Source organism: Chelmon rostratus, chromosome 8 (assembly GCF_017976325.1).
Source record: "Chelmon rostratus isolate fCheRos1 chromosome 8, fCheRos1.pri, whole genome shotgun sequence".
NCBI lineage: Eukaryota > Metazoa > Chordata > Actinopteri > Chaetodontiformes > Chaetodontidae > Chelmon > Chelmon rostratus.
In genome coordinates this window covers 11877447-11899077 of record NC_055665.1, presented here as the reverse complement: position 1 = coordinate 11899077, position 21631 = coordinate 11877447, and the positions used below count along the sequence as shown (strand labels likewise).

The 21631-nt window shown below is 41.5% G+C and overlaps 2 protein-coding genes across 2 annotated transcripts; one reads left to right on the top strand and one right to left on the bottom strand.

Annotated features, from left to right (window-relative positions):
• The first annotated feature begins 587 nt into the window (after positions 1–587).
• Positions 588–12187, top strand: zbtb32 (zinc finger and BTB domain containing 32). Its single transcript, XM_041941987.1, has 5 exons — positions 588–676; positions 3332–4366; positions 5392–5504; positions 7423–7590; positions 9378–12187. The coding sequence occupies exons 2-5, from the start codon at positions 3363–3365 to the stop codon at positions 9605–9607; spliced, it is 1515 nt and encodes a 504-aa protein (XP_041797921.1). The 5' UTR covers positions 588–676; positions 3332–3362; the 3' UTR covers positions 9608–12187.
• Positions 12188–12354: 167 nt separating this feature from the next.
• LOC121610091 (G protein-activated inward rectifier potassium channel 3) lies at positions 12355–21213 on the bottom strand. Its single transcript, XM_041942017.1, has 2 exons — positions 20301–21213; positions 12355–13508 (listed from the first exon to the last, which is right to left on the bottom strand). The coding sequence occupies exons 1-2, from the start codon at positions 21196–21198 to the stop codon at positions 13156–13158; spliced, it is 1251 nt and encodes a 416-aa protein (XP_041797951.1). The 5' UTR covers positions 21199–21213; the 3' UTR covers positions 12355–13155.
• Positions 21214–21631: the final 418 nt, after the last annotated feature.

Below are 21631 nucleotides of genomic sequence, written 5' to 3'. Positions count from 1 at the left end.
AGCTCTACGTATCAGTACCACCTGCCTTTTGTCTGTATGTTTCCTGTCAGTGTCTTTGAAGTGGTTTTTTTCTCAGCACAGAACAGCCTATTAATGTAGTGACCAGCAAGTGATGGAGGTGGTGAAATCATGTACAGCATGTGCAGGTATATACAGCATGAGTAGGGCACGCACATGTCCCCTCTAACCACTGTCCCCGTTTCTCTCCCTCTTTTTCAGTCTCACACACACATAAACAAACACACACATATGCACAAATACTTTAATCACTTGATCAAATTCAAACTTTCTCAGCGTCAGAAAATGCATTTCTCCTATTGTTACTTCAGTTAACTGTGTGATTTGCATGCAATTTCAGTATCAAGTGGAGAACATTAAATCGTAAAACAGCCTCCATGCTATAAGCAAAATAAACAGAACTGAATAATCAAAAGAATTGTTTTGCATAGGAGAAAGCCACCATCTTTTATCACAAAAGAACAAACCATTAGCCACCATAATCAATGAACCAATGAGAGGTAAGTTGAAGAGGAGGGACTGTGAAGACAGAAGAGGAAACCACCCTGTCCCTCACCAAAACCTGTACCCAGACAGACATGTCACTTCACAAGTCACTTCACAGTCATGATGCGAGGTAGCTCATCATTCTCCAGGGAGAATATTCACTAAACATCGGGTAAGTGCCTCATTCACAGAGCTTGCTGCTTCGAAAGTTTCCGATACTTGAAACCACAAGCAGATACACTTCTGCTTCGCTTATCTTTGGTCTCTTTAGCTGTGTTTTCTGTGATCTACTGTAAACACAACCTAGCGTGTTGCTATTGATCTTCTATTGCTCACAGCGACTTTATGTTAAGGGTTCTCTCTTGTAACTCCAGTCCTTTATATGTGAGCTGTGGGGAGGCTGACTGCTAGTTCATGTCCTGTCAAAGGATGTGTAAATCTGACATGTGCATGCATGGTTTTCCCCTGTGTAAGCACTGAGATAGCACTGTGACTGCAAGGAGCTTCAAGACCTGCTAATTATGTCACAACGCTGCAAAAGCGCATTGTAGATTTGAGCTGCAACAGGGGGGAATTTCATTATTGCACAAGCCAGTTAATCACAAAATCACATGTATTCTAAAGATATAAAAGATTTAGACAAGGTTGGCAAGGACGGGAAGCATAAGAATACAGGTTAAAAAACAATAGAAGAATTGATTCATAGGCCAGCGGCCTCAGGAGAGGACCACTTTATGTATTACTGCAACGCACAACTGAAAGTTACACAGCGTACACATCAGGTGCAGCTCAAACTGAAGTTCATGGACTGGCGCTTCACTCACCACTGACAGACAGCAACAGTTCTGAGCTGTCTGAAATCTCTGTGAGGAAGAAAGGTTTGTATATTACACAACAACATATGACATATGTGAAGGCAGTTATTTCCCAAGTTTCTGCAAAATCCTCATGCGCATATTGTTTATCATGGAATGTGTTACAGAACACCACATGAATCCACCCGCTAAATTGCTATCATTCTAGTGCCACTGGTATGACTACTAACACAATTACAAAACTATATATTAGTATTATTAGTATAATTATTAGTATAATAATAATAATAATAATAATAATAAATACTACTAATAATAATAACTATTATAATAATAACTATTATAATAATAACTATTATTATTGTAATAAAATATATTTTTTTAATTAGTTGAGTTAAAATGACTACTGTACAAAACGCATAATTGCAAATTGTACGGAACTAATTTTAATTGTGCATAAAAAATTCATAATGTCCCCTACTCTGGCCTAAGTTGTACGATATATTACACGGGCAAAATAAACAGTTTTGTTTAGGCGTTGCATAGTTTTTGGCAGCCGCAAAAGTCGAAGTGACCAAAACGGTCGACTGCTTTAGATCTACGTACGCAGACAATAGGCCTCACTGAACTGATGCATGCCAATTTGCATAATAATTTCTGCACGTTCTCTCAACGATGTGCGCTGAACATTTTGTATCTGCTTTGACAAAATAAATACTAAACTGAAAGCGTAAGATTGCTGTCTGACCCTTATCGAATACAGTAAATCTAAGTGACTTTCTGCCTGTGACAGCAGAGCTGCTCTAATGTCACTTTCACTCTCAGCGCTACATGCTTTACAAATAAAATAATCCAGAAATTATTTTGAACTATTGCTGTCTGGTGCAGCAAATTCCAATAATCTAAATTAATTGATTTGATTAACAACACACACACATACACACACACAGAGAAAGAGAGAGAGAAAGAGAGAGAGAGAGAGAGTGCAAATATGCATGCACATTTAAAGCAAATTCCAGTAATGAGACGACTAAATGTCATTTCGTTTCACGTCTACTTTCCATTTACAGTCACCATCAGAGGACCGAATGGGGTTGCAACTGTGCAAAAAAAAAAAACCTCTGTAAAAGCTCACAGTACTTGTGACCTCTGCTGCAGAAACCAACCACACACTGTATAATCATAAAAGATCATTATAGACTTCAGACTGTGTGAAGACGAAAACTCTCAAGCATCCGGTAGATTTGACACACAGCCGGAGCGTTTTCATCCCCGTATTCTTAATTTTAGATGTGAAATTCCAAATCTTTCTGTAACATACTTACATATTTACATATTCCACCCTTGCACTCTCTTGCCTTTGATGTTTATTGTATTCAAATACAGTCTTATTGTTGTTGATGTTCAAACTTTACTCATGTTTACTCCGTGTACAGTCATTAGTCATGGTTTCATATACTGGTAGGGCTTTGTGGCTTCAGAGTGTGTATGTGAGCGACGAATATCAAAGCTTTCACAAAACTGAGTACATTTCCACACATCAACCAGACGTTCAGACACGATATCAGGCATGGTTGTGATTGAGGGAAGTTTTTCTGCATATTTGAGAGCCTAATGCAAAGAATGTTCGTGAATCACACTGGCCGTGATGACAGAAATACTTGTGCGGGTTGCTTGAAAATAAAAATCTGTGGCCATTTTCTAAACTGTTCTGCAATATAAACAATGACGTATACATTCGGCCCCCTCAACTCTCAATACAGGTAATGCTGTCTGGAAAGGATGGAAAAGAAACAGTACAAACCACAGAGAAACATACTATCTGTTCATCACACGCCAATCCCTGGTGTTGATGTGCAAACTGATTTTCCTACTCACAATTTAGCATTTCTAGAAATGTCACATATCTGGCAACAGTCTCGCAAAAGAGACGGAACTAATTTTGAACGCAGTGTGGGCATAATCTGATGGGATCTCTCTATTTTTTTGTTCCTTTGTCTTGCTCTTCTCAGGCTTTCGATTATATTTCTGCAAACTTCAGACATGATCCGCATCAACAACACCCAATACTTCCACTTTCTGCAGCAGGCAGATGCCTTGCGTCGCTCAGGGTCGTTCTGTGATGCCATAATCTCTGTAAAGAGTCAAACTTTCAGGGCTCATCGGCTAGTACTGGCTTGTGCTAGCAGGAGACTAGCACAGCAGCTAGCTCGAGGAGACATAGACAGCCCAGCCCACTGCACTCTGGAGTTTTTCTCACCCCGCACCTTCAAACAAGTTCTGGACTTCACCTACACGCAGACCCTGGAGGTGCCTGTGGATGACCTGCACCAGCTATTGAGGGCCGCTCAGCTATTGGAGATGCAGTCTTTGGAGGACCAGTGCCAGAAGCAGCTGGACAGTCTCCACTACAGAGCCAGACAGGCGAACAGGGGAGAAATCACACATGTCAAAGAAGAAAAAGAAAGTGAAGAGTTGGAGGATCAAAAGCAAGAAGGAAGTCCAGTTCAAGAGGAGAAACTCAGAGTGGCTTCTCCCCCAGCAGACGAGGCATGCAACAGCGTTGTCATGGAAAACATGTCGCCCTCTGATCCTGCCGTGAACCACACCAGTCCTCCATCTCCCAAAAAGAGGCCCAGACTGGCCCATGCATCAGCAGCACCCTTTAACAGGGAAAGTGTTATTGCGAGACCTGCCAGCAGCAGTTCCTCTTTCTCTTCTCCCTGGACTTTTCCTACAAACATGTGGAGCTCTGTGAGCACCCTGAGGCGGATAGCAGAGAACTATTCAAACTTTGTTACAGCCCAGTCCCCGAACCAGTCCTCAGTAGCATACCCATTCTCCCTCACCACCCCCCACATGTTGCCCCTGCTTGGCTCCCATTTTCAAAGCTCTGTAATGGGCTACTCGGGCTTTCATCCACGTTATACACAAAACCTTTATGCTGGATCCACGGGGATGGGGAGCATAATCAAGCAAGGCCTGTTGAAAAAGAAAAAACCCAGCCAGAGAGCATTCTCCGGGAACGCTCAAACCGGCGAGCCGAGGTAAGTCAGCACTCGGACATGATTTTGGAAACTTCAGTTTTTATTATCAGTCACTGTCTCCATATTTTTCCTCTCACAGACTCATTTAGAATCCCCTAATTTGCTCAGTTGTTCCCTTGCGACAGCTACAGCTACCTGACTCACTGCTGCTTGGGTGGCGGTGTACGATCGAGCCTCCTGCACTTTCCAGCTAGAGCAGTTTCACCTGTTAACCCTTCCCTGCCAGCCCCAGTCAGTCAAGCTCTTTTTGTGACCAATCATAATCCTGGTTTTCAGACCAATTACAGCACAGAAGAGCAACGAAACAAAAGAACAGAAACAAACAGAAACAGAACAAAAATAAAAAGTGGAAGTTCATTTTTAGGATAAATTTAATTATACATTTTAGCTTTTTTATTGGATCAAAACAAATGACACTGTGTTCCAGGAAATGCTGAATTCTGAATGAATTCAGCGTTTCCTTTTTGTGATACTAGATACTACTTGAGTTTGTTTTTGGGTGATTTACCTCCTTTTTTCTAATCGATGCATATTGTACAGTGTTCCACACAGCGTAACCAGACAGTGTGTAGAGGGGAGCCCCCTAAATTTCTCCCTTCCTTTGCAGAATTCAAGATTTTCCACCCACTGAAACACAGTTTCAGTGTTTAGACTGGCCTCAAATGTACCACAAGAAATTGTTCAAAACACTGTGTCTTTGGGGAAAAGATTTCTATTCATCTGTGTCACCTGCTCCTTCAACACTGACAGTATATGAAAGTTGAATACGCTTTTACCCAAAGGAGCGCCATAAATACCTTGCGGTTTGGAATGAGAGGAAGGAAAGGGTGTATAAGGATGTGATCTGTGATAAGGCATCGTGTTGTAAAATATATGCAGACTGATATATTTTTCATGTGAGTCTTTTACTTGTATATTTCTCCAGTGACGTATCCTTTTGGAGCACAAACAGGATACTTCACTTTTCACTTGCAGTGTTTTAAATATTGTCAAAAAGTACAATTTGTGTAAAAAAAAATTTGCAGTTACCATGATGTACCCAAAGCGAACACAGAAAGAGCTAAAGACTGCCAACACTGCAGCACAAGAAGCCTCCATGGTGATCCAGCGCTGCAGGAGCCAGCCTCCACGTCATCAGGTAATCATATGATTACGACAAACCAGAAAACTGTTTTTTTACTGATCACAACACATTGAAGATAGTGTTAATACTACACAGGCTGGAGCAGTGGATATCCTTTGTAGAACCGATTAATTTAACTTGATAGTAAGACAGTTCTTGTTATGACCCCTAACCCCAGCAGACTCCAGCTATGCAGCTACGCAATGGAAAGTGATAAAGAAGGTTGTGGTTTTGAAAGCATGGTGCAGCAGGAGCAGTGGTGTGGTTACTAGATACAGCTAGATACATGCAGTACAGTATGTACTGCATCGCAACAGTGGTTTTCATCCTATGCCAGCCCCCTCATTTATGTATATTTATTGCGATAAAATTACGTACGTAACTGCAGTAACACAAAAAAGAGCTATACCAACAGTGTGTCTGTGTGAGTGTGTGTGTGTGTGCGTGTGTGAGTAAGATAGTTTGCCTTGTACAACAAAGATAAATACGGTTTATCTGATGTTTAATATGTACGTATGTTCAGAGGAACATTATGTTCATGTTTCAAGAGATTAGGCAATGGTAAAACTACACTGCTAACTGCCTTCACAGCACTGTAATAACTTGTACAAGTACACAATGACACTACTTAAGCACTGACTGAAAATCTCTCCTTCTAATATGTAATTACAAAAAACAAGTAACAGCACACAAACAAAAAGAGTATAAATCGTGCATTTGAGCACTCATGTTCAGTGTTGCTACCTGATGATTTATCATCCTTTACTTTTGCTTTCCACTGAAGTTATAATACTGTGTGCTAATAAGGGCGATGACAATAAAAGCATTGTCTATACACGACTTTAGGACTTTTAAAGTGACAACTGAAGACAAATATTGGACAGGAAGCAAGCTAATGACAACAGGCCTCAGCAGGTTGTGTTCAGAGTGGTGAATGTTCTATTGTTGTGGTTTATTCTCATTCTCTTGATTTCCCCTACTACAGTCCAGCCCCCGACACCTCTTATTTCAGCATCCTGTCTATAGTATGAGGCCCAGGTTTTCACTTTAGAAACCCAAAAAAATACAACACACTGAAAGGCTTCAGAGTTGCTACCCTAACCTCAAAAATCACACCTCTGTCATTTTTAAAGAATCACTAACATATAAAGCTGCAGACGAGACATATGTGCAGTGGGACAGGAAAATAAGCTTCTATATACTTTATTGTCTTACAACAGGATGCTGATGTAAAATAGACTTGTCCCTCTGAAAGGTGATCATGTGAATACTGTAGTATGCACTGAACAGCCACTTTTCTTTTGATAATGGGTATTATATCGAGCCGTTCAATTTGTATTTTAATCATAAGTGTGATTGCCAGCTGTTTCATTATTGATTAACCTGCTGATTATTTTCCAAGTATTTGGTTTGGTCTATAAAATGAACAGTGAAAACTGCAGAGCCCAAAGCGACCTCGATCAAATGTCTTGTTTTATCCAACCAACAGTGCAACAGACAAGCATCACACTGGGGCAGCTGTATAAGGACTTAAATGATCAATCAATTTCAAATAATCTGCTAATACATTTTCTGTCAATCTACTAATTGATTAATCGAGTAATTGCATCAGCTCTAAAATGAATTTAGTGAACCTTATTGCAAGTAGTTGGTCATTCTGGTGAACAAATAGTTGGCACATAACAAGAGTGGAACTAAGAGCATGTGGCAAAAAACAATATGTTCACTTTTAATAAACTCGCTGGCAATAGCAGTAAAATGTGAATGAACGCGTCGGGGTTCAATACTTTATTCCGTAACATTATTTAAGGACTATCAGCTGTTGCAGGAACTGAACCACAGTACCCTCAAATTGTAATATGATATTTTTCTTACTCTGCCAACCGCAAGTTCACGCCTTCACCAGTTCTTTCCCATCTTGTTGTTTCCATAGGTGAGGCCTATGCAGGGTGTCGGTTCTGTGGAAGAGGAGATGTTTCGCAGCGTGAACCACAGTCCAATCGACAAGAACACACAGGGGAAAAACCCTACCACTGCCAACACTGTCCGAAGAAGTTCAGCCTGAAACACCAACTGGACACACACCACCGAGTTCACACCGGTAAGCACAAGATTTAATCAGAGGTGCAAGACAACAATGCTTTGCGAGTGTATTCGCTCAGATTGTTCAGAACTTCTCAGAAATAAGTGTAGGTGGCAATTAATGATTCTTTGGAAAAGCCTGAGCTTTGTGACTTATGCAGCTGCTGAGCACGCACTGGTTAGACATTATACATGTGAGGATCTATAGACTGTGCCTACTCACAATGGTGGCTAATATTCTTTATTTTATATAATCTGGCATATTAGAGCAAAATCAATAAATTATCCCCAAGGGAATGTCAATATTCAGTATACTTCTTTTTGTCCAAAATCCAGTTAGAAAGTGAAATCAGATAAATTGGGCCACCATGTAGAAAGAGCCAGATAACTACAAAAGCATGCGTGTACTTTGACTTTCAAAAGCCAGTTGCATTAAACTGCTGAAAAGCAGCAATAGTAGGATTGATCTGGAGTGTAAGACCTGTCTATAGAGCCTTACAGATGTTACCACAGTATAACAAGCTGCTGGTAACAGAGGGATTTATGACTGATTTTCATTTTCTTTGGCTTCTAAAGATGTTTTGGCTACAAAATCTATTAACATTTACTGTGACGCACATATGTTTCGTATTGCTGCTGAACATCTTCCATGCACTCTCTGCTCATTTTAATACTATGAAACTCACCTTGCAGAAACTTGAAACTGGCAGACCTGAAACTTCCGTGAGATAGAAAATACGTTCTTCAGCGGTAAACATGCCTGCTTTAACTGCTTTTAAAGCAATGTTATTTCTTTGGGCTAAGCAATTTAAAATGTGCCCTTACAGCTGTGTTACTATGCAATGTTGACTCTGACAACAGTAACATCAAGCAAAATATTTAATGGAATGTATAACCTATCCAATAGGCTCTGCAAAGCAATTTGCTCTGCAAAAAGTACGGAAACCTGTGGGCAAAACACTACGGCAGAGTAATAAAAAAAAAAGATTAGCAACAAAATAAATCATACAAGAGGATTATTGTTCATTGCTTAAAGCACACTAAACCACAGAAATGGTGTTAAACACAAACCTGTATATCTCTAATAAAACAATGTTTTCAAGAGAAAATTTGTTGTTGAAAATGATGATGAATCCCGTCATTGAAAACATAAATATGAATTTGGCCTAAAACTGGGAGGTGCATTCTTGCATATATTCCATCCTGGATTAGTTCATTTTTCTCAGACTCTCTCTCTCTCACACACACATAAACAGACACACACATTTGCACACCGATTTTCAAAAGCTGCTGTTTTAAGCGACTGGCTGTTGTAATGTTTATGTTTAATTTTTGTTCAGAATGGTAGTTGATTCCTATTAATAGGGTGTCAGTTTGGTTCAACATCAATGGGGCACATGCAGGCTAAGTGGGGGCTCTAGGGTCATTTCCCCCTGAACATTTTGAGCATTAAACACTTTGTGCCTTTTCTGTAACTTATGGTAGAAATGTCCTAATTCGCATAAAGATGTTCTCCCATCTATTTTTCTATCTACATAATCAAAGAGAGGCCCTGACTTAATCTGGATGCTTTGCATAAAAGAGGCCCTTTAAATGATTCCATGACAAATTAAGCAATTAATCTGTCAACTAGACAAAGCAGACTGGACAAACACTGCAGTCAATTCAATAGTATATATACAAAATTAACAAATGCTGGCAATGAATTGTCTTCTGAGACCCTCTCTCAAGTGAGCATACCTCTTTTCCTGCTCCATTGTCTTGCCCCCCCCCCCCCGCTCTCTCTTCTCTTCTCTCTGCTTCAAGGTGAGAAACCCTTCGAGTGTCGCCTCTGTGGTCAGCGCTCACGGGACTACTCGGCCATGATCAAGCACCTACGGACGCACGGCGGGGCCGCGCCTTACCAGTGCACGGTGTGCCTGGAGTTCTGCAACAGCCTGGTCGCCATGCAGAGACACGTCAAGAGCCACGCAGTGCAGGACTTCCCCCCTGACTGGAGCATCAACAGCACCTACCTGTACACCTCACACATCTGAGCCGGCCCTCAAAACACAGACACCTCTGTCTACACAAAGTTCTCACAGGTGAGGCCTTGGTTTGTGCCTCTGGTGTATCATTACATTTGAATCAAAAAGCAAAGCATCTTTTTTCTTCTAGGATAAACCCGAATGATGTTTGAACAGAACAGTCCTTTAACAACACTTACCACTGTTCAAAGTTATAATTATACATTGGAGACACAAACTGGGGCTAGCTGTATACACATGTTGCAATAACTCCTACACAAACTGCTGTACTCATATTCAGAACTGTAGAACAGCACTCATTTCCATGATATGTGAGAAAAGGTACTTAAATTGTTCACATTAGGTCATGTACGTGCATTAAAACCACATCAACAGCTCATCCTCATCCAGTGACGCAGGCATCGTTATCTTACTTTCAGAATTATTGGACGCTTGTGGAACCTTTGTAAGTCTATAGCGCCCTCATGTGGACGACCACTGGAAAAATCTTATTGTTTGTGTGTGTGTGTGTGTGTGTGTGTGTGTGTGTGTGTGTGTGTGTGTGTGTGTGTGTGTGTGTGTGTGTGTGTTGCAGTGCTCAAAAATGCATCACCATGTTCAAAATGTGAGCAGTGGCTGAAAAACCGTGTTTGCAGCCAGACAAAAGCTGACTTTCTTTTTTAAATGCTGGAACATATAAACAGTCTACATTCACTCATCCAGCTTTAGTCAGAATATATATATATATATATGTGTGTGTGTGTGTGTGTGTGTGTGTGTGTTTTAATATATGCAAGGATTGCATCTCCCAGTTTTAGCCCAAATTCATATATATATATATATCATCCTTTCAGAATGTGAATTTGCTCTGGTCCTGTGTTATTTTACTCTCGGAGGAGAAGCAAAAGCAGGAAGAGATGGGTGGGAGTGTTTTCTCCACTGTCAGTCAACATGATTTTGAACTTTGGCATTGCTTGTGAGACAAAATGCAGCCAATTCCCATACATGGTAACATCAAAAAGTTTAAGGAGGACCTTAAGAAGGAATGTTGTGGGTGACCAAAAATGTCAGTGGACAGCTCATTAATCTCCTCTGGTTCACTGAGTTGAGAATAGCAGAGCTTTTGCAGGCAGCTGTGTGTGTCCAGCTAGTGACAAACAATGGGCCAGCGTTTCTTTTTATTTTACTCCTCCATTAGTGAATTTTCTGCATCGTCAGTCACAGATGCAAAGGCTGACTAACTCAAAGGACGTGGATATAGATATACTGAATAACTAATTCTCTAAAAGTAAATACCAAGTAGTATCTAACAAATGTCATACCTCTCTAAGAAGTTAGAAGTTTGAAGTTATCCCAGAAGTCCTCATGGCATGTATGCAGAATGTAGCCATGTGCATTGCTTTCCAGATGGAGCTCTCAGGCCTGTTTCCACTAAAGCTATTTGTTGATTTGTACAGCATTATTTTAATGTGTATGGGGTTAACAGATTAATAAATAAATGTTTAATTCATTTTTCATTCATGGGCTTTAATGGATCAGTATGCCATGACTACTAATGCATCAAATAAACAAGCTAACACACAACAGCTATCCTGGTTATCAATTTTTCACAGACGATAAAAGACATGTAAATGTTAAAGGACTTGCTGGGGGCAGCTGACAACAACTTTTCCATTTTATCATCATTAATCATTTTTATCAACGTAAGTATTTTAGCTTCACTTCAAATGGAGTAGAAGTAAGACAGACAGTCTAGTGGAATATCACAAGTATCAGACATTCTTGAAAGAGTTTCTAACTTCTTTTATATACTGTCAAATGCCCCTCTCTCCACATGGCATCATTAATGATCATTAAATCTTTAAATGTCAACTCTGAGTGTAAACATTTTGCTTTCAATGAGTCGACCTAAAGCAGAGTCTGAATAGGCAAGGTCTTGCCTTATGCTTGACTCAAGTGAATACGGTTAACATAAGTCTGCCATGTATGTGCATGTAGTGATTGTCCATGTTGAATTCTCTGAAACTGAGGACATTGGAAAAGAATGAGCATTTACAAATTGTAAGAAGTGACGAGTGAATGGCTCAGCACAAACTGTATACCTAACTTATCACATTATGAAGAAGATAAAGTGCCAATGTCTTTTGCTTGAGGTAGACTACTGGTACCCCTCAAAAGCTCTTTTCAATGCACAGGCGGAGCAGCAGATGTAATATTGAGATCAGTGTTTGTTGTTCAGCAGGCTGGTTTGGGGTCCTCGTTTCTACACGTGTACAGTACATGATATCATGATATCTAGATAATCCATATAGGCATTGATGCTGCACCATTGATGATCTAAGGGGCCTTTTTCGCAGCAGAAATTTCGACTTGATATTGCAGGAAAAGCACAGTTGTCACTAATAACATCAACAATGGCTCTGTTCTACTTAAGCGTCCCATGCCGTGACACTCTGCACAAATACCATGCTAAAACTGAGGCAGCTAATAGGAGTTGACCATTGTCTTAACCCCTCCCAGGAACAATGACTGTCCAATAACAGCTTACAAAACATAACTAGGCATAGCAGGCCTGTCATTTTTTTTGTTAGTGGATTGTTTTTTAGTTTTTTTTTCCACAACTAAAAACACAAATGGAAAAGAGTAAGGAACTGATTAAATTGTGTTCATCATCTGTAATGTTAACTGCAATCTTAGCCAATCTGGCTAATCAACTAAATTCCTTAGCTACCTACAGCATAAAATGATTAACAAATTATATTGGCTTGTAGGTAAACAGGTAAAAAAGAAAAAAAAAGATCAATTGCACATGTTATTTCCAACTGTGTGGTAGCTGGTTCTGGATGCTGTCCAGTGTAGGCTAATGCTAGGGGCTCAGCCTTGTTATACTGGACTGGGGAAAGTTTACATTCCCATCAACCCCAGCCCAATGTTTCAGAGATAGCTGCCCAAACTCACTGGTTAGCGCTCATCTTTATAGCCTTTTCTCTAATGTTAAAAGTGAAAACGTGGATCATCAACTAGTGAGCATGCTAACTTTTTTCCTGGAACATGCAGCTTTAGCCTCAGTCTAGCAAATTATTGTGTATGCATCCATCAAGTGCATATTTAAATAAACCCCATTTTACATGGTTCTTACTTTAAAACAACTCATCTGGAAATATTAAAAAGTCAACGAGAGACAACATTTTCAACCAACTCAGGGAGCTAGCGTTGGCATTATTAGCTAGCTAGCTAGAGCTAATGAATCTGCCAGTGACAGTTGCCATTTCAGCAGTTAACTGTGTCTGGCGAGAACTGAGAAGCCTGCTGTTGTCTACCTCTGTCCAAAATCAAGTACTTGTCTAAAAGATTAAAAAGAGTTTTGAGTGCTAAATCTGTTAGTGTTGTTGTCGTAAACTGCATGTGCAGCGCTAGATTGGAAAGCTTGACAGGTGTGACAACAGTAGCCAAGGGTGAGGTCCATATGTAAGTTCCATGCTGATAAATCATTCACAATAAATTGTATTACATGTCTAAAAAGACAACATTCAATCCTTGTGTAGAATGTCTTGTATCAGCTGCTGTTTTGGCGAGCTTCATTCTGCTGTCCCTTCACTTTCATTGCCCTCAGACATTCTCTCCTCCAAAATGTCATTGATCATGAATCCTCCATGAGACGGTTCCTTGTCTTTGTCCTCCTCTGCTATTCCATCTGCCTGGGTTCCCCAGTCTCTGCTGGCTTTGGAGTCTTGGAGCTTAAAATCTGCCAGAGCCATGAACAGGTGCACCTGGCTGGCGCTGCAGTTGGGCAGTGGTACCTGATAGGTGGTGTGGAACCGACGCAGGTCTACTCTGAACGAGCCCTTCTCCAGTGTCATGCAGGGTTCGAAGCGAGCGCCCCACTCAATCTCTGTTTCAATATAGGAGGTTTTGGCTTGGCACATCATGCCTGTGTACACAAAGATAAGATGGGAGAGGATGCTAGTGGTGCTTCTGTCAAACATGTTAAATGCATCACAGTTTAAAAACTGAAGTACACACCGTTTGCCACATGATGCCGCTATGTGTTTGAATCACTACCTTGAAACAGTCCACCACTCAATCATGGATGAGCTTTTATTATCTGCTTAGGGGGGTGAGAGCAATAGACTTTTCCATTTTGGAAGACATATATTGCGGCCTATGTTGTGTTTTTTTAACCAACATGATGAGAAGAAGTTTTTATTGAACGTATATACCAAGCTGCATTTGGTTGATACTGAACCTACTGGCAAAACATTCACTAGCATTCACTGTTTCATTTGTTTTCCATGCATCATGCCCTCTTGCAATACCAGGTAGCAACTGTGTTTCTCTCAAAGCGAAAACATATTAGTATATAAACATATTTTCTTGGAGACAGGGCTGACCTATACTAACCTTCAGTTAAGGCAGTTGGACTTTTTCAAGGTAATTTCAGATATCCGTATTTTTAAAAAGGCGTAAATGTCTTCCCCTCAATGTGCAAATATTTGGATATTAATATGACAACCTACTGGATATTGTACTAAAGAGCTTTTGGTGTGGACAAGAACATCATCATCTGCAAATAGAAAATTTTGCTAAATGTTTTTCACTTTGCTTCTGGGCTTCCATCGCATCTCTGACAGGCTTCAAAATGATTTAACTTTTTTTCCTGTGTTTCTGTCGCCTGTAAGCCTATTGCATTGGACCTCTTTGTTGTTCATGTTTTTGTCAGCTTCTGCACCTATTACGGTGGCTCTGATGTGCAGGGCATTACAACATTGGACACACAAATTAAAAAAAGAGAAAAAAACAAGAAATATAGTAGCATGTCAATAAATAGAATGAACAAGACAGAAAACACAACAAAGTGTTAAAAAAAATGCCCTCATTGTGAGACCATTACAGGAATAAGGCTGCTACAGGCACTTTAAATGTTTAGATTGAAGAGTAGATTTCCTCTCTTTGCTGTACAAGCTTTGTGAAATTCTACTTTGTAGTGTAGGAAGATATGCTGTTTTTTCTGGAAGGGTTTCTGCTCTGATAAAAGTTACTGCATTCTGCCTCACAAGATTTCAAACATAGATTTCAGGGAAATACTTATTTTACTCAGTAAAATTCCGTAGAAACAGTAGCCATCCCCTTTCATGAAATTTGTTATCTCAATAACATTTCCTTTTGAGCATGATTTATTTTTTCTAGAGGAATGGAGGCATGCAGGGACCTTTCCTCTCAGCAAGCCTTTTCCTGGAGATGCTGTGTGTTGTAAATTAAAAATAACAAAAACAAACCCACCATGTTGCAATCAAAGCAAAAGTGTGGTGAAGCTTCCACTTCTTGCCTTTCATGCTGTTAAAGTTACGAGGGCTTTTTGCCATAGCTCCCTTAAAATAGATTTGACGTTGTCAACTTCATGGATACCCTTTGCCAATCCCGCAGAACCTAAGACTCTGGGTACAGGGCGATCAATCATGCCCACTCTGCTCAGGTACAGCAAGTTTAAAGCACATTTTGTCAGGTTGTAGAATTAGCTTATCACAAGGCCATAATCAGGTGCTGAGAAGCTTAGCCGCAGGCATTGAAGAGAGAAGGAAGCAGGTGAATTCTGGAAGTTCTAGAAAGGAGAGGTTAGGTGTGCAGTTTGTTCGAGAGGGGGAGAAAAATAGAGCTGCTAAGTCAGGGAGAAGGCAGGTAGGTGGCTGCCTGGTAGGGGCTGATGATTAGCAAATGCAGGTCGACTTGGGAGGAAAGCTAGTTGTGCCCCAGGAAATAGTTTATAGTAATCTGAACTGTCAGGACTTATGGTCCATGAGTAAAAAGACTGTGTATTTTAATGAGTTAACAGTCCCTTGGGAAAATTCAGTGGAGGCAGCTTATGAAAGGAAGAAGACTAGGTATACAGATTTAAAGACAGAATCTGAGCAGAGGGGATGGAAGACCAGGGTTTGTCCGGTTGAAGTGGGGTGTAGAGGTTTTGTTGCAGGGTCAGCTGTTTCACTGTTGACGGAGCTGGGAGTGCAAGGGCAAAATTTAAGGAAGACAGTGAGGGAGATGTCAGATGAGGCTGCTTGGTCTGGTCAGTGGATATGGATTAGGAGAAATAATAGTAGTTGGGGGGTGAAATAGGGGCAGTGAGGGAGTAGGGGGAGGCAGAGGACATGCATGCCTAATCCGGCAGGAGAAGAGGTTAAAGTCTGAACAAGACACCTCTCCTCTGCTCTGCTTTCCCCGCCCCATCTTCTCGCTCTCCCCATAGGAAGAGATCCAGGAAGAGGAAGTGTAGATAAGGTGGGGTTGTGGCCAGCTAGAGTCTCTCTTTGGGACCATGTGGCCTGTTCGGGTGAGTTTGTGTTGTAAGATACAGAGTTGGCTTGTTTTTTTTGTTTTTTTTTGGTTGTTCTTTTTTGGTTGTTTTCTTGTTTAGTTTGCTTCTTGAAGGAAATGTTAGAAGAGGCTGTTAAATCTAGTCTGTGGATTAGGCCTCCACCTTCAGCACCCTCTAAACTTTCTACCCCCTACCCGAACAAGGGTTTGTATCCAATCTCTACTTTCATCTTTGACTCTACCTCTTTATTTTCTATCCCCTACCCGAACCAGGGTTTGCATTCCCACACCCCGCTTTTATTGGTGCAATTGGTGAGAGGCAGGGGTAGATGATGGCAGTGCAGCAATTGGCAGTGGCATCTAGGCCTGTGGTAGCATTGTAGCAGCTAACAATAGCATGTATAGAGGCACATAATTGATGTTGACCTACCTAATCACACTTCCCCTTCATTTTGTGACTCACACCTAACAACCAAACACACAGTTCCCATAACAGATAGCGTCAAACCAAACATACATATCCCTTCTGAGCTATTTCTACACACACATGAATTAAACCCTGCACTCCAAACAACTGTCAGAATGTGTGCATGGGGACTTTTAGGTGGATAAACATTCAAAACATTCATTTGACACTTTTTAATCGATTTTTGTAGCATGCTCATGATTACACACTACAATTAAAATGCTAAAACTGTATTTATATAGCACTTTTGTAGTCTGACCACCACTCAAAGCATTTTCACACCAATGTACAGCAAGGATGCTTCGACATATAGGCTGCCAAGGCCAGGGATTGAACCACCAACATTCTGATAAATGTACGACTGCTCTACCTCCTGAGCCACAGTCGCCCCAAAGCGAGGACAATACAGCAGAGTGGAATAGAAATATACAGCCAAAATAATGAGGCTATGCCTGAATAAGTAAATGTTAACTGGCAACTGCACTGTACAGAAACAACAGAGGGTAAAGGTGCTGGGACCTATCTACAATGTGCATTTGGCCGTGTTACTTCAACAACATCAGAGGCAAAGTGTCACGGCTCTGGCCGTGTCACAGGTTTCCTTGTGTTTCCTTTTTTCTTGTCCTCTGTTTCTCCCCCTCCTCCTGTCTGGGTCTGTGTGATTGTGCTGTGGGCGTGGCAACTCCCTCACTCTCCTGGGTCCCTGATCGCTGTGATTCAACTCACCTGCTCCCTGCTGCTCACCTGACATCCATCCAGTAATCAACCCTGCAGTATAAAACACCGGCTCTCCTCTCCAGTCTTCGCCAGATCGTTGTGTCTACCAGTGTGGTAACGTCACGTTAGAGGCCGCCTTGGAATTGTGTATTCCACTTCAGCTTGTTGTGTTTGTGAGAACTGACTTTGTCTTTTTCCCTGTCTCAGGATCACCACCTACCTGCCTGCCTGCCTGCCATCACTTCCAGCCAACTCAAACCCCTCCAGCCTGGTTAGCTTCCCTGCCTTCAACCCACTCCCTCAGTCTCCATTCTTTGTAATAAACCCCTTTTTGCACTCTCCTTTTGAGTCTGTGTCCTGCATTTGGGTCCTCCTTCGTGTTTGCAACACAAAGTTGTCTAAAAACTAAAAGTCTAGTCAGAACTGAAACAATTACCTGCACAATCAAGCCTGTCCTTGACATGGTCAGTGCCCGAATTTCATTAGAAATTCATGTTTAATGTTTCATTGTTTAGATTGTACAGTTTTTATTTATTTCTTTTTAATATATGTCTTGTCACAGAGGTTGAGTGTAACGCAATTTCGGTTCTCTGTTTGTCTTGTACATACTGCAGAATTGACGATAAAGCTGACTTTGAAATAATCAGCATTGTTGCTCTTGCTGCTTCTCTTCTTCTCCGTCTTTATCTGCAGTGCTTTCAATGAGTCTCACATCTGCTTAGCCTAGCTTCACATAGAGACTGAAAACAGAGGGGAAACAGCTAGCACGACTCTGTCCAAATGTAGCAAAATCTGCCTACCAACAGCCCTAAATCTTAGTTAGATTACATCTTGTTTAATCTCTACCATCTGAACCAAAGTGTGAAAAAAAATTTCTCTGTTTTTTGTTTTGTGCCAGAATATTTCTTGACTGACCACAGACACTTCAGGGGGTTGTTAGTGGTTGCCTGGCAACTGCTATTGGCCAAGAAATAGACCCGCACCTTGTTTTTTGTCAGTGTTTGTGGATCTTGTTAAGGCTTTATGCAGCCTCAGTACCTGTAAAATAAAACAAAATATCTATCAGAAAGTATAAGGTGTCCATTAAGGAAAACTAAAAATGATTTTAAGTGAGGTTTACAAAGCATTTCTATTTGTGTGAGTGTCAGTCAATAGACTGGCCCCCTGGACTTACTTAACTTTTTTCACCCTTGTCTGTAGCTGCATTACTGCTTTACCATGTGGTCCAGCTCCTCCCCTGTGAGGCCAGTACCATTGTTGGGGTGGAGCTGGGTGCTGTCCAAGCTAAGGGTCATTCTGGACAACGTTTCCCACCCACTCCATGACTTGCTGGACAAACAGAGGAGTTCATTCTGTGTGAGTCTCTTTTCCCCGCGATACACCACAGAACGCAACAGGAAGTAATTCCTGCCTGCGATCATCAGACTCCCTCAGAGTGTCAGTCACTCTGAGTCAATGGATTTACTTAAGGGGTCAGTAGCTGCTTACTTCAGAATTGCCTCATAATTATACTAATCCCAACAACATGTGCAATAGTTCAACTGGGTTGTGATGTGCACAGTATGCAGAGTGGCAACAATCTTTCCATCTATCTTTCGGCAAGAAAGTGAATAAGCGTATTTCACAAAATGTCAAACTACCCCCTTATGTTAATATGTTTTGTCCAATATTGTTGTGCTGTGCTCCTCAGGGCCACCCTTCCCCATGTTCAGAACAGCTAGTACCAAAACAGGATGAAGGGATTACTGCCAACTGAGTGAAGGACATTTAATTTCCTGTCACAAAACTTTGTTTTGTCATGAGATTTCTGCCTTCAGCCTTTAGACATTTCGATTTAATTTGTCAGCATTACAGTAACCTTAAGTACTATTTGATAAATAACACAATCTCCCAAGGAATTCAACCCTGATTCGAACAAAAGTTGGGACACTGTGTGAAACATAAATAGAGCAGAATGTGTTAATCCTTTTTGGCATATATTTAAAACGGTTCAAAGACAATATGCTTTACCTCATCAACACCATTGATTTTTGTAAATATGCTTACTATGATTGTGTTGCAGCAACATGTTTCAAACAAGTTGGGACAGGAGCAACAAAAGACTGGGAGAGATGTGGAACGCTCCAAAAACACCTGTTTGGATCATTCCACAGGTAAATAGGTTGATTGGTAACAGGTGATAGTATCATGATTGGGTATGAAAGGAGCATCCTGGAAAGGCTCAGTCAACTTTTATGGAACCGTGGTTGTGTCTTGACTACACTGAGGGGCAGCGAAGTCTCCTCTCTCAAAAAACGTGAACATATTTGTTCATGAATATGTATTAATAGGCAGTAAATGGCTGGTGCTGGCAAATGATTGAAGTCACAAAAGTAAATCTAACTAAACAATTCCGGCGCCGCCGAAATTTTGACAGCACACCTGATTCAAATGAATGGCTCGTTATCAGGCCTCAGCAGAGCTTAGTAACGAGCAGCAGAGCAGGGCAGCTGGTGCAAAATCCCTCTTTATTTAAATTTGGTGGGGGCTAACCCTTTAAAATTGAAATCAGAGGCGAGAAGAGACGTTTGTCTACAAAAGGATCCAAAAATTATGTGTCACCTATTCACCGTTTGGAGTTTATGGCAATTTAATTTCACTGCCTCTCGCACTCTAGCTGATGACATCACCCACTCTAGGAGCAGAAATTCAGAGCATTTTTTTTAGAAACTTTATGGTCTTCAGATGGTCAGAGATCAAAAAGCACGAGCCACTCGCCTCTATAGCTCAAAGAGCTATAGAGGCGAGTGGCTCGTGCATTGCCTCGTGTCACTAAATACTGAAATTTCAAAAAGCGTTTTTATTTTCACCGACCTGTTGTGGTTTTCAGCCCAACACATAGTTTTAGTTTTACTTCCTCAGGTTTTTCCCAAGATGTTTGTTATTTCCACAGCGAGAGTGATTGGAACTTTCCCTGCTCTGATGTTATTCGGTATAATCTGCACAAACTGAAACTACTGTGAATTGTAAGCCAACCACTAGAGAAAGTCCCAATGAAAATGGTTGATGTTACTGTAAATGTATTTTTCTTTTCAAAATAACCCCTACAATAAAAAACACCATCAACACAGGAACGGGACCGGTGGCATAAATCTAAAATTGTAAAACCAAAATTATTTGTGTGGCTACATTCCACTTGGTAAAGTAAAAAATATACCCTCTATTTGACCACTACTAGTTTCGATCACTCACCTGTAGCCTCAACAATTCCTTCCAAGATAACGATGATCTCAAACTGTTGACGTCTAAGCTGCTCGGGGCCCAGCTCCCAGAGTGGACTGTTAGAGTCAATGTTGTGCTGAATGACTTGAGGCTCCACTAGGAAGAGTCGGTCCGACCCAGTTTCATAACCAAGATCAATCTCTGTCTGCTCCAGTGGCAAGAACTCACCCTCGGCTGTTTGGCGGGACTTGATTAGCTTTGCACGGACCTTGGCATCCACCATGTGGCTTTCTCTCAGGTCCCCCAGACGGAACATCAAACACAGCTGGTCATCACGGTTGGCAATAACACAGGTGCGACTGAAAAGAAGTGTCTCAGCCCGCTTCTTGGGACGGGATATTTTGACAAACATGCAACCCACCATGAGTGCATCTATCATGGACCCAACAATGCACTGCATCATAACCAGCAGCACACCCTCATAGCATATTGGAGACACAGTGCGTGACCCATAACCAATGGTGCGCTGCGTCTCCACTGAGAAAAGTAGAGCTGAGATGAAGCCATCTACACCTGAATAGCAAGGCCTTTGCTCTATGAGACGGTCTTCAGGGGTACCGAGGGGTCGCTCTTGTCCTAGGTCACCTCGGAAGGAAGCGTTCAAGAAGTAGAGACCAGCAAACAAGAACCACGTGCTGATGTAGCACATCATGAAAACAAAAAGAAACCAGCGGTACTGCAGGTCCACAAAAGAGGTAAAGATGTCAGACAGGAAGCGGCCCCTCTCAGAAATGTGGCACAGATTGACCCGGCACTTTCCATCCTTGGACACATAGCGAAGCTGTTCACGGGTTTCTGGAGGAAGGGTGGGAGTTTGGTTGCACTCAGTCTCCAGGAGTTTACTCCGGGCCTTGGACAGCCTCTCCATCTCTCTAGCAGGACTGGGTGTGTTGCCGGGTGGAGGTGAGAGTGGGTTGCTGTGTAGGGGACTGTTAACGACATGAAGAGGGCTGGTGCTGCCCATGTTAGGCACACTGAGGGCATGGCGAGGGCAGTGTGAAACACTGTTGGTATCTCTCACTGAGCAGCGAGGCAAAAAGGCTTGCTCTGTATCTGTGAGGCCGAGTGTGGAAGGTGGAGGCAAGCAGATGTTGCCCCGAAAGGGAATATCTGTTGTACTTTTATGACGTCGCTTGGCTGTCGCGAGCTCAGAAAAAGTCCCTGGCAGGATGTTTGAAATAGGAAAAGGCGAGTCGCTCTTTGCCTGTGAAAAGGAAACAGGAATGTTACTTTCTCCTCCAAAACACATAGTATGAGGGCACTAGAGTTCAACAACAACACATTTCTTTTCCTGAGCTGTT